Raw genomic sequence first — 13,847 nt, forward strand, 5'->3', positions numbered from 1 at the left:
ACTTTCGGCCGTCTCCCATCTTTCTGGGTCTGCGTGCCACCGCACCGGCTGTCACTGAGTGACGGAGCGTTAAAATCATCTTCTATCGTAGCAGAAAAAAAAAAAAAGCACCGCCACTGTGTTATCTGTGGTCTTCGTTCTTTCCTTCCGTGTCGTCGGCCACGGATGCGGAGCGGCCGTTGCGACGTCACTACTACTGTGTCGAAATGACTGGCCTTGTTTTTAATTCGGCCCTGTGGGGCCGCGCACTTCATCTGATGGCTCAACGAGATTTTTTTTTTTTTTTGTCCCCTTATCTTTTGTCTTTCATCTTACCATACTAGGAAGCGAGCTTGGCGCTTCTTGAGGCTTGTGGCTCGGCATCGGGACTGTCGCGGTTTCGCTCTATACATTTTCGTCTTCCGAAACACAGCTTTGAGCCCTGCTCGGCGATTAGAACAGTCTCTGCCCTTACAGAGCGCCTTTCGTGTGCAGCGCTGCATCGTTTGTTTCCCATTTTACTTTAGCACTGCGCTGTCGGCGCGGTGCCATTGTGCGGGAATATTTTTTTTATATATTTTGTCTTTTGTGTGCATGCAGCTGGATCAGGCCTTAAGGATACCGACTGACGGATGAATGCAGACGTAGCTTTCCTCTGGTTGTTGCCAAAGGTGCATTATGTGATCACTTGTGGATTTTATAGCGCTTTCGCGTTACCGATGCCCCCTCATAATACCAGAAACTGATTTCGACACCTTGCACTTGGTCCAGTGTGTTTTGTGTGCCCAGGTCACATTTTTCTAGTTCGTTACCGCGGATTTTTTAAGCTATCACTTGTTTGCCCATTACTGTTCCTATTCACACCACCTTGAGGACTTGGCGGGATGTTTAAAGGCAGGAAATTAGTGCTATATAAGTGTGCGAAAACCAATTCAAACTTTTGCCGATTTGTTTTAGCTGATTTGGCATCCTGTGAGCACATGTGAAGTCTGTTTGTCAAGTTGGTTTTGAGAATGAACTGTGAACAAGTCTCAACCAACCATTCCCATGACATGAGAATGGTTGGTTGGAATGATTGCTCCACAAGGCTGCTTGTACTGTTCTGGATGAAGTCTGTAAATAGCTTTTGAAGGAATTTCATGGTTGCTATCTTTGTGCATAAATATAGTGATGCTAGATGTGGTCACTGTCCTGCAAGGAGGTCGTGGATTGCATTCTTTGGTTACAGCTTTGATATTAGGTTTCTCAACTTCACATTTGTCACTTGAGATTCCAGTCACTCCTGGTTGTTCTCTTTGAGCAAGAATGATTTTTCAGTGTTTCTGTAGCATCTATAAGGTAAAGGTTGTGTGGATTGTTATTGGGTTTGGTCAGTTTATTGTTTATTAGGTCTAGTTCTCGAGTATTTTGAAGTGGCTATATGAAAGCTTGCATGTGTTCATTTTTTCTTGGAATATTGACAGCTGTTACTTGCAGACTCTTTTTGGCTTGCATAAAGTAGTGTCGCCTATCATTTCCTCTGGGCACAACACTGTAGATTGAAGTGAATGCCTGCATAGCATCGCCTCCAATCTACAGTGTTGTGCCTAGAGGAAATGATAAGTAACACTACTTTATGCAAGCCAAAAAGAGTCTGCAAGTAACAGCTGTCAATATTCCAAGAAAAAATGAACACATGCAAGCTTTTGTATACCCATTTCAAAATACTTGAGAACTAGAAAGAGAACTTCATAAGTTAGAATCAGGTGGCAAGAAGTGCAGTTTGCTGGCCAATAAATTCGTCTTTTGCTGCCGGACTAATGTCAAATAATGGGCAAGAGCCGCAGAACCGGTTTCTATTCTCTGAACATTGGATAGAGTTGTCATCGGTGTCATCTTAACCCCAATATATACAGTGGTTATCATAAAATACCTTGAATCGCTTCTCTTATCTGCACCCCCCCCCCCCCCCCTGCATTTTTCCTGCTGTGGATTTCTTGGCAGCACCCTCCCTTTTCTCGCTGCCACTTCTGAAAAGATCCTTTTGAACATTTTGTTTTCGAGTGTAGCCATGAATCCAAACATTCCAAGCCAATGTAGCCACAGCCTTGTCTACTCAGTCTGTTAGCCATTTTATTTTTTGAGAGCACCAAGAGTTGTCTTTTATACACTATGCATTCATGCACTGTGTAAAGTGGTGCAGGCTGTGCGACAAAATGGGCATCTAATGCCTTTTCTTTGAATAAAATTTTTACTGCTTCAGGAGCTCTTATGTGCTTTATGTTCTAAAGTTACTTAGGTGTTGGGGCTGGTTTGATTTTTCGGCATGCATACAATGGAACCTCTGGCGAACCTAAGTTCCTTTCTGATTCACGCCAGAACAACTTGCTTATTGTAAACGTAGTGACTACAGTGACGGGGCCCGGCATTTTAACACGGGCGTTACAGTGAGGGGAGCCTGTCACTTTAACAACGCACTGCAGTGACGGGGCCCGGTACTTTTTAACAATGCACTATAGTGATGGGATGCGTCACTAACTGATGCGGGACTGTTTGTGTGTCCAGTGACTAACTTCTTTTTATTGTTCCCTGCAATTTCTTATCACTACAGCCATGCCTCATCAAAGCATTACACTACTCCGCGGTATATCCGAGATACGAGTACGGCCAGTCTCAATTGAAAGTGCGCTTCTCTTCTCTAAGGGTCTGTTTCGTTTCCACCGCCCGCCGAGCCTCGGTGGGGTCGCCACTGCACCACTGCTGCATAATGTAACATAAAATATATGTAACATAATGCAACATAAGTAACATAATGTTAGTAATGTAGGAACAAAAATTTAATAAATAGAATGATGGTATAGTTAGCCGATCTAAAACAGTAAATAAGATATAGGGGAAAAGACGAGCATAATAGCAATTGCTACCACCCCGTTGCAAAGGGGACTCTTCTATATTTCATCCATCCACCCATGCACCTGATAAAAATGTGTGCGCGCTCTTCGCTCCTCCTGCATCAATTGCAACCGGCAGGTCCTAAACCCCGTATGGTTTATACGAAGACAGCGTAACCAGTGTCCAAGATTTATTGTGTATGAGGAGTAAAATACAGTCAACAACCCGCACGCCTTTGTCATTGCGGCCGAACACGGTCGAATGAAGTTTCGGGTGCGCTTACCCCAACACTTTTCACCCCTAAATTTTGCACAAAAATAAATGTATCGGGCTATGCAATGTGCCTTTGAAAGCTGTATGCAGGTGTAATGCGACCTGACATGAGTGCATGGCAAACTGATGGGTGTAGATTCTGTCAACAGCTGCCATTTTCGTTTAAAGCAATCCCAGCTAAAATTCATGGTGCGTCTGATTCAGAGTAGGGAACAAAAATTATGCATATAGTTAAAATTTCAGCTGTCTAGTGGAGTGGGCTGTTCTATCTTTCAAATCGGTCTGTTGAAAGACCGAAGATGTACCCTGTGGTCCCGACTGATGCACATGTATGATAGACGTAGGCAGTTTAATACATAAACACCTTTTAATCAAGGAAATGGGCATAACCTGTTGTGTATAACTGAAAAGAGCAGCAAACAATAAAAAAATTGTCCTTCAAAGTTACGCAATTGTACTACATATTCATCAATTCAACGAAACGCGACCTGCGGCTAGAAAATTTAGTCTCGGAATCTTCCTGGACGGTTTGTGCACATAAGGAGCTGGCCTCTTGTTCCTGTCTGTTACTTTCTTGGTATAACTGACAAGGATTCTGAGAAATTTTTCAGATATCAAAGAAGCGGACCTTAAGCATGGCTGTTGTCAGTTCCTTCCGAAACTCAAAAATGGTGAATTCTCAAGTGCTGGTTAAATCGCGATTTGAAGTACTTCGAGAACATTAGAGTGTAATAGGTGCACAACAATCTTTAAAAAAAAAAAAAAATTGTTTAATAGGGCAACAAACTGGTTTCGGATAATGTAGTCCACTAGAATTTTGTCCTTGTAGAAGAGTGTACATGGGGCTGCTTCTTTCGCTAGTTTCAAGAAGGATGGCGCCAGTGTCACATCTGAAGTCTAACTCAACAATGTATCCATCCATGTAAGCTAAACCGGAATATGTGACAGTGGGTAATGGGATGACAGGAGATGACATCATGCATTTCCTTCAGTTCCTCTGATACTGACTGCGGCAGAGCAGAACTGATTTCTTCGGCATCGATCCGCAAGGTGCCTTGATCTTGCTCCCAGATGAAACGTCAGTCTTGACAATGTCGTCAAGTGCCACTGTTACCGCCCTCACATCTAGAACATGTCATTCTCCGCACATTAGCCTTACTTTCCCGTAGAGGGCCTCATTGGGGTCGCTATTGAGTTTCCTGGTAAGGATGGAGCCTTTCCGAAGGAGGTGTCCTACCACTTGTACAGTAGACTTGGTGAGCAGCAGTGCTTCAAATGTTTCTTCAGTGATCCTTCTTTAACGTTTTGGAAGTTTCTTGGATGCTTTCGATATAGCAAGTGAACTCATTTGTTAGCCACTATATAGTATCACCTGCGGCATATCCTCTTTTTATTGCTTCCAGTACAATTAAGTGGTGTCATAAATATCAAATCATTGAAAATTGTTTTCATATAATCATGTAAACATTTCATTAAAACGTTTATTTGCCAAATTAAAATGCTTATTATGCAACATTTGCTAATATAAATTATAATAATGTTGGAAACTCAACCTTACTGCATTTACTTTGACTGTTGTACTAATACTTTGTCATGCAAGCATTATGCAACTTACATTACATATTTATGAAATTATTTTCATCTTCAGTGTGATCTGTGTGGTTTCGCATCTAGCGCTGAAAGACTGCTTCATTGCAGACGAGTTCCTGCCATGTTCGCCTTGAAGAAGGTTCGATGTGCACATATCACTGCTCATATTTTTTTTTATCTTGTCTTGGGATTTACACAGGCTTGGGAAAAATTCGGATTAAAGTAGCTACTATGCCGCAATATATGTCATATGCTAGTCGAAGATTTGCTGAGAGACAGTGTTTTTAAAACTCCATTAATGTGTGCAGTACATTGACATGCCGCTGCAGCATCTACCTTCTGTGTACTTTCATTTCGGGGCTGCTTTCACTACGAAATCCGTGGGCGACAGCGCAAAATCGGGCAAAAGCCACCCGCCGTCGCTGAAGTAGGCGCGGAGCGGTGGCGGAGAGCGTAACTGAAGGAGAAAAGCTCCCATTGCTTCCGCGGCAATTGAGAAGGCCGTAGGAAAGAGCGCGCACTCTCCCTTGAGACCGGTCGTGGTACGAGTAGCTTGGTTCGGTACGAGTGTCCAGTCAACTATATTACTTTCTATTCTTTTTTTGTTTCCTTATCCCCCCCCCTCCCCCTTTTTGTTTTTTTTCCAACGGCACTGTATAGTGAGGGGGCCAGTATAGTTCCCCTACCTTTTCTTTCAATAAATAAAAGTTGTACTTTCTTCTTTTGCCTGTATAGTGAACTTCATTATCCCCCTTTCTCACCCCCCCCCCCCCCCCTTTTTTTTAGTAGTGACTACAGTCTATGTTAGTGACGGGGCCAGTCACTTTAAAAGCACCACTATAGTAGTGAGGTGGACCTGGTAAGCGGTTACGCTCTTCTGTCCACACAAAGCATGCCTTGCCTTGCCTCGGCTCAGCTAGAGCCAGACACGCGAACGGCCCCGTCATTGTAGTGCGTTGCTGTTAAAGTGATGGGCCCCTCACTGTAACGCCCTTGTTAATGGGCCGGGCCCTGTCACTGCAGTCACTACCTATTGTAAATGTAGTGCTGCAGGCTCTTCTTTATGAATTCACAATTTTAAGCCATGTACGCTTCTAATGGTTGCCTCCTCACTTCTTTTTTACCAAATTTTTTACTTATTCTTTGCCACAGCTGTTACTCAGTAAAAGGGAGGGGGCAGGTATTGTGTGTGCATCAAAGTATTAGTGCACATCACGCAGTCAGAAGGGTGCCTGCCGTAAATTTCATTCTGTTGTGCTAGTTGTGTGCATTTCTAAAATAGCAAGTGCCAAAACTTAAGGCTAGGCATCTTTCTCTACAGTTCCCCTGCAAATGTTTTGATTTGTTTGCTTTAGAAACAATTAGTGCATTATGTATTGCCACACGAAGTACAGCTAGAAGCAATTTGAGGGGGAACATGGGCGCTGCTGCCGATAGGTAGGGGTAAAGGCGCATGCAAAGAAAGCTTGGTCGGCTGCTCTTTTTGTGCATGCACCTGGTACCACCCATTCTCTGCTTTTATTGGTGGCACCGCTTTGCGAAATGTGAAGATCACATGCTCCCATGTTGCCTATTATTGCTTCTAGCTGTACAACTTGAGCAGACAAATGTTCCCCCCTGTAAAACTATTTGTGTCATTAAAGTCTCTCAAAAGTACACACACTATTGCGCATATTCACTGCACATAACTGCGTGTAGTTATATACAAAGCCATTGCAATGTTGACACTGCAGAAAGCTTACTTCAGTTTGGTGGAACATTGTCCCTCCAGTAGCAATGTTTCTTTGTGGCTCAAGCCTGTTTCCTTGACATTTTACACTTGCTTTGCTGTGCAGACACTGTACTGCACAAGCCTTTTGCAGCAAGAGAAAAAAAAATCTTTGGACGATATACTGTTTCACTTCTGGACTCGCACACAGTGCAGCATTGGTGGCATTAAGGTTTTTCATGTTGCTTGCGATAGCACAGCTCATAGCAAAATTATCAGGCATGTTCAGCGATCAGGTTGCTCTGTTAAATCGATCTTGGTACTGCTGTTCTTCAAAACAGGAAAGCTGAGATGAAAAAAAAACTGTCCACGATTGATAAGTCTGACAATCCACCGCTTGCTTCTGCCACATTACGACAACTCTCTACTCAACGGGGGGACACTTCTTGTCAGATTTATAAGTGCCTCCTGTGCAGTGCACTTCCTTGTAGTGATGAAAACAAAAGTAACCAGTGGAGCTCATGGCATTTTGCACAATCTGTGCAGTCTAGCTTCTGCCGGTTAGTTTAATGGTATGTGTGAAACTCTAATATGCTTTGGCTGTCATTAGCTGAACTCGTGCTTTAGATCGGAACTGCTGTACTGCAGTGATGTTGTTCTGGGCAGCAATATCACAATGCATTCATGTTCGAAACATCTGAACAAACCAGCGCATAAGTGTCCTGATACTCGCGGCACGAATTTCACTCTGAACTAAAGAAGGCTGGAGCTGGTAGCTTAGTTCTGGTTGAATAGAACACACATGCAGAATGCCTTTTCAGTCATTTATTTGAGATTTTTTTATCCTGACCTATAAACCTGCAAAGACCGGGTACGCAGTTGATGCTCTTGTCCCTAAATACAACTCGCGACACGGTTTCCAAGGATCTAGAAGTGCTTATCTTGAGCTCCCAAGAACTGAAGCTTGGGTCATACATGAGATACTATACTGCCAGCCAAAAAAAAAGCCCTTTGTAGACGGGACAGTGTACAACTACTGATTCACCTAGTGGTATCTGAGGCATACTGGATTTGGGTACGCATGCTTGGACTAGCAGGCTGACTCTAGACTGTGCTGGCAGTGTGGAAAGGCTGTGTGCTCCATTGCTTACATTTCTTTTCATCACAATCGTTTATAACCATGTTTTTAATCGCAGACCTTATTACGGCATGCATGTGTGTATGGTGGAAGAGAGAAGGTGGAATCTGTTGCGCACTGTTAGCATACTCTGAAAATTGCAACGATGACAGATCAAGTACCGACTGATTGCATGTGCGCATGACATGAGAGTGCCACATGCCTCAGTTTCGTGCATGGCAGTGCACATGCATGGATCACATATCTGCCTAGTAGAATGTCTCACTCACCTAATCGCCCAACCCTCGTGCTCAATGCAAGGCTGCAGGCTGTGAACAGTCATGTGATGTGACATTATAGGCCAGCTCGGGGATTTTTAGAAAATTTTGAGTGAATGTGGATGGACATGCATGCAGTTACATCATGTGCCCAAAGTTTCTTGCAGAAGTCTCCTTAATTGACGCCATGAATTGGAAATTTTTACAATTTGTGCTGCAACAAAGCATTGCAATACTTGGTACAAATTTCCATTAAGCTCGCGATACCATACCGCAAAAGTGTCAGTAAAATCAGGGGCATTGCAAATATGCCGGAGTTGGTGTTGCTAATTCGAAACTAAAAAGCCTGCAACAAAAAGTTCTGAATGTTCGGTTTGGCATGGTGGTGCTGGAAAGGTACTACTGCCTCTATCTGTTTGAGCATTAAAGAACAGCCCCCATAACGTTAAAAAAATCTCTTGCAGTAAAAGGTACCCAGAGCCTTCCACACAGTCTCATTGAGTCTCTTTGGGTCACTAAACCTCGTAAACCAAACCAGACAAACTTTGATGTTATTAACGCAGTAGCTTTAAAAGCCCCATTCTCCATAAAATTTGTCATGGCGCTGTCTGTTTCATGAGAGAAAAACTACTGACATGGCTTTTGGAGGTGGCAGCTGGCATCGCCAGTCACTGATTGGTCGTAGGGTTGCGAGATGTCATCAGACCATATGACATGCACCGGTTTAGGAGTTGCCAAATCTGGCTTCTCATTTTGAGATGGGAGGTGAGGGGAATTCAACTTTCCTTGACCCTTGAATTCAGTCAGGCATTCCATCCCTAGGCCACACAGGCACATTTGTACGGTTTGGTAAGCGAGGCTTTCATGCTGTGAGATCAAGCCACTGCATTGATATCACAGCATGAAAGCTTGCCAAGTGAAAGCCTTTAATGTTATTTGCAGTGGCAACACTGCTTGAGCAGTCTATAATCTGCTACCAGCACTGGAGTAAAGTCCTTTCTAGTGTGTCGCCTGAGGCACATTCAGGTTAGCTGCTGATTACTTTAGCAAGATTTGTAAACTATTTTAGTGGGTGATTGCTTTTTATTGTTGTTTTGAGGTTGGTGCTTGTTTATTTTGTTAAATGTCTGGGAGTTCTCATGGGACTCGGGCTCTGCTCTCAGAACCGAACGTCCCGCCGCTAGCTCTGACCACGGCCGTGGCCGTGAAGAACGACACACTGAGGCCTACATAGTCAGCGGGCCAAGCTGTTTAATGGGAGCGCCCAGTTTTCTTCCTCGGTATCGTAGCAGCTTCCGCGCGCTTAGGCGTCGCGGTGTTGTCTCTCTCGGATGCAGATGCTGTCCACCGAGATGAGAGGGGAGGTGGAAGGAGGGGCCACCCAGCATGCTATGCCAGTTCTCTCACCCCCACTTTTTCCGCCACAGCTCCGAGGGAAGGAGGCCAGGAGGGGAAAAATGAGGGCTCCCTGAGAGAGAGAGGGTGTGAATTCCCACAAATGTTTCATGCCTTTGGGTGGCATTGTTGTTTGCACACAAGTTCATAGTTGGACTGTGTTTTGTAATGGTTGTATGCTCATTGTGGACATCAGAAATGGCTCATGTGAGTGTCACTCATACTCTTGGTAATGTCTTAGTGCTTAATGCCTCAACTTTCTGCTCCTGGTGTTGCATGACACTGCATGCATGCTACTTTGTACTTTCCGCAGGAGATTGCAAAGAAGAGGTGGCAGAGGAGGAGGAAGAAAGCAAGGGAGCTACAGTTGCGCAGGATGGGGCGGTAGTAACAACACCGCCAGTGATGGAGGAAGGTGATGGTAATGGCAGCAACAGCAGCAGCAGCAGTAGTAGTAGCTCTGGTGAGAGCAAGGCCAGCATGAGTGAAGAGGCGTCTGCAGAAGTGGAGGGAGAGGACGTTGCAAAGGAGCCTGGGCCACCGCGGCACCAGTACTCCAAAGCAGAGCTGCTCAAGCTACGGAATGGTGACCACAAGCGGCCAACCTGCTTAGACCCGGCTTACAACAAGTGAGCTTTGTGAAAACCACCCTCTCCCTACCTGCTTTGCTGGTTGTCTTGTCACCGTACTTTGGAAACAATGGGGGATTAAGGTCTGCATATCGGTGCACGTGTCACAGCTGTGCACGAGTTCCACAATTGAACATTTGCAGTTATAGATGCTTAAAACTGCGGGATTGTGTATTTTTCATCAGCTCCAATTTCAAATTTTGTCTAACTTGTAAATTCTAAATTGCATGCAGCACTATTTTGTCCATTATGTAAATTGTTACCTGCAGGCTACGAGGCAACTGCACATCTTGAGTGCTGTGTGCGGCTAATAGACCTTTTGGCATGGCGTTAAGGTATATAGTATTGGCCGTAAATAGATTTTACAGTGATATTATTTCTGCAAGCCGTTGCCAGATGTATCTTAGGAACTCAATTTCGATCATCTCAGTACTTAGTACCTTTGCATCACTGGATGCAGTCTGAGCCTCCTGCTGTCTTCCATGATCTCTCAGTGCAACTGTGTTCTGGAAGTGCAAAATGTATTTGAACAGTTTACTGTAAACAAAGCTGACACAGGTGTTGCAAGAAGGAGACATTGGAGCATGCCTCAAGTGCTGTGCCATTAGCTTTGAGGCTTTGGAGAACAAAAATCAAAGGTTTTGTGTCGGTCTTTTATAAGATGAACAAATATTTGTGGTCCCTAGAGGCCGCAATTCATGCGAGTTAACTGTGTTCGTTCCCAGAGGCATGAATGAATGCAGTAGCACAGAATGTTGGACATAGTAAGTTGGCGCAGCGAACTTCATGTTGGAATAAATAGAATGCATTGGCTGTTTCCAGACAGTGCATGCAGCGCAAGAGTACCTTTTAGCGGCTGTCAGATGTGGTACTGCTTGAGATGTCCCCTGGAGCGACAGCAGATTTTGCGACTGTGATCTCCTCTTATCTTCGCCGTATATGCCCTGCATCGATAATGTCTAACCAGCATGCCCAAGCGTCTACCTTGTCTGCATGCTGTGACCACTCAGCTCGGTATGCCTTGCCTACTTTGCATTGAGGACACAGTGGACTGTTTTATAGAACTACCTACTGTGTGTTAAGAGTTGCCTAGTCTTGTTACCAGCAGAGTATAAAGAAAATATTTGTGCATTAAAATTGCGGTATTAGTTTCCGAAATGCGGAAACTTCACTAAAAGAAAAGTGAAGCAAATACAGCATGCCTGTCGAGAGTCGCTGCTAGGCTTTAGTTTGTTGTCTGTTTCACCACATTACAGCACTCCGGCATGTAAATTAATTACAAGGAAGCGAAGGCCACCCTTAAGCACACTTTGCTTTCACCTCTTCTAGGTTCCATGTTCTAAAAGTCGGATCACTGTTAGGCACATGACTTTCAGGGGTGCAGCCTGAAATTCAGTATGTGGAATGATTGGTGAATTCAGATTTGAATATAATGTGTAACCTTTCTGTACTTTTATACAGGATTTTCAAGGGGGTAATTGTGTGTTAGATATAGCGAGTAATCCGAAATACTTTGGTTCAATGTATCCAGGTTTGACTAATTTCGGTATACATGCTCGCATTTTCTATCTTAAATCAGCAAAAAATGAATTTTTGATGAGATGTCTGTGTCCTTGAACCTTTTGCAGCCTGTCGGGCATGTGGGACCCTGAGCGCTGGTTCTTGGGAAAGCGGCGAGGTGGCTCCGTGTCGCCAGCAGATGAAACTGCTGCTGCACAGTCGACAGCGAGCAGCACCACGGTGGCCCCAGCACCATCGGGAGGAAGTCAGCAGCAGCGGAGCAAGCGGGAACGCCTGGATTCGGAGAGCGGGACAGGGGAGCCCATAGTTGGAGTTGCCAAGCGACGCAGCACTACTGACCCAAAGGAGCGGCTGGCACGGGAGGAGCGTGATGATCTGGTGCTGAGCCCGCAGAGGCGTAGCTTTGGCACAGGCTGCCACGTTAGCCAGCCACCCTCCCGGTCATCCTCGGAGGCCAGCATCAAGGATGACCAGCAAGGGTGGGTACAAAAACAGTTGCGAGGAAGGGGGCCATCCTTTTGATACTTGAACTGTGAGTTGTCAGCTTGGTGCTGCTCGGCGCAATGCGCTGAAGCTGCAGCTGTACCCTTTAAGGACTACCTTGCCAGCAGTCACCTCCACCACAAAAACTTCAAGCTTAAATGAATGTGCAAATTATTTCCGAAACACCTTGTGCAATGAAGGGCACCATAATGGGGAGGCTAGAGAATAGCTACGGGTCTCATGTCCAGAGTCTTGGTTGTCACCAAAGCAATCGGTGTAGGCGATCATGTAGTTTTGCATTATGAGCTTCGTTGGTCATGTTATACCAAGACGCTCTGAATTGACATCAAGCGTGCCCATGAAGTCCGCCTCCATTCTGGATGGTTTGTGCTGGCTGTTTGTTGTAAAAGGGGAACGTGTAATTTTCACTCGTATAATAAAGATTTTTAGTACATTACTTTATAGAAGGTTCACCGGTACTGTGCCAATTTCTATTAAAATGCAAATTGTCGCTAGGTTCCACGGTATGTATATTGGGTCTGTTGCACAAATAGGCTGTTTTGTAATTTGTGTAATTGCTGAAGTGCGAAGGGTAAACAGCATGGTGTTCTAACACACTGTGCATCCAGTGCATGCAAATCCACCTTTCTTGATTATTGCGACATCCTTTGATTTTCCACCCAGTGGGTACATTCGATTATCAGTCCCGGATTGTCCGGGACTACTTGCTGACAACTGTCCAGCATTCGATTTTCCTCGGGCAGCCCAGAAGCCTCGCCCACCAGTAAAGCTCCTGGTGGGCCGGTGGCCATTTTGAGTTAGACCCCGAGGGCATTCCGAGTACTTCTCGTGGTCCTGCGTACGATATTGTGTGCTAAACAATGGCACAATCTCTTAGCAGCTGTAAAGACGTTTGAATGCTCAGTGTTCGCTTTTAGTCTTGAATTTCACTACACACGGAAGCGTCCAGAGCCCCGAGCACGGATTGCTTTTTCGTGCTGCCCAGAAGTTCTTCACATGTTTCGCGATCTTTTCAGCGCGCAGTTTGTGAAAGCGTCTAAAGCAAACCGCTTTGTGCTGGAGCAGCTAACGCTTGTTGCAAATGCTTTTGCAAACAATTTCTTCTGCTTTCAAGCGCAGTGAGCTATGCCCTTAGAAAAAAACTTTGTGAGTAGCGACGGCAAGAAAGCCCTGCCAAACTGAGGTCTGCAAAATGCTTCCATTCAGGCATGTCACACTCCGTTCGTGAAGAGCACAGATTGATTCGCGCCCTGTTATCTACCTTTAGTATTACACTTACGCCAAAAGATAAACATGCCTGCGACGTCATTGCGGAAGAGCTGAGTCGTGCATGGTGACTGATGGTTGGCATCGTCTGGTAAAAGTGGCAAGAGCTGAAACGTTGGGGGGGAGTTCACAAGGTCATGTGGCCATCACGCTGCTTCCTGTCAGAGTGGAAGCCAAGACCTGTCAGCAAGTAGTCGGACTGGAAAATCGAATGTACCCAGTGACTTACCGTAAAAACCCGCGTATAATACGAACCCGAATATAATACGAGGTGAAATTCTGGAGACGCGAAATGGAAAAAAAAGTTTTTACCGCATATAATACGAGAGAAAAAACAAGACATTTATTGAAATCGGACCTCACACTTCAATCACTTTCATCTTCAGCAGCGCTTTCCTCGGAAATTTCTTTGTCGGACAAATCATCCCACAGGTACTCATCTTCTGTGCCATCGAGGGCGTTTGAGATGCCGCACTTCTTAAACGAACGGCGCACAAGCTCCTCTGGGATGCTTGCCCACGCGTCCACAATCCATTTGCACAGCGTGGCTGGCGATGCTCGCTTCAGCCGCCCGGCCGGCGTCACTGCAGGCTCACCTGACCGCATCCATTCCGCGTAGCATCGCTTGACTGCGTCCTTGAAGGGTTTGTTGACACAAACGTCGAGAGCCTGAAGTTGTGAGGTCATCCCACCCGGAATCACAACAAGTTCTGTGC

General features: G+C 45.2%; 1 protein-coding gene across 2 annotated transcripts in view; it reads left to right on the plus strand.

Annotated features, from left to right (window-relative positions):
* The window catches only part of LOC146197554 (uncharacterized), a 55,837-nt gene that overhangs the window by 1,267 nt on the left and 40,723 nt on the right, over positions 1-13,847 (plus strand). For both annotated transcript variants that reach the window (XM_084599455.1, XM_084599456.1), the window contains exons 2-3: positions 9,525-9,840; positions 11,469-11,840. In XM_084599455.1, coding sequence (XP_084455581.1) covers positions 9,525-9,840; positions 11,469-11,840 — 688 coding nt within the window. The remainder of the gene's footprint in view (positions 1-9,524; positions 9,841-11,468; positions 11,841-13,847) is intronic.

This window comes from Amblyomma maculatum, chromosome 3 (genome assembly GCF_055883805.1).
Source record: "Amblyomma maculatum isolate TAMU_Amacu chromosome 3, ASM5588380v1, whole genome shotgun sequence".
Classification (NCBI taxonomy): domain Eukaryota; kingdom Metazoa; phylum Arthropoda; class Arachnida; order Ixodida; family Ixodidae; genus Amblyomma; species Amblyomma maculatum.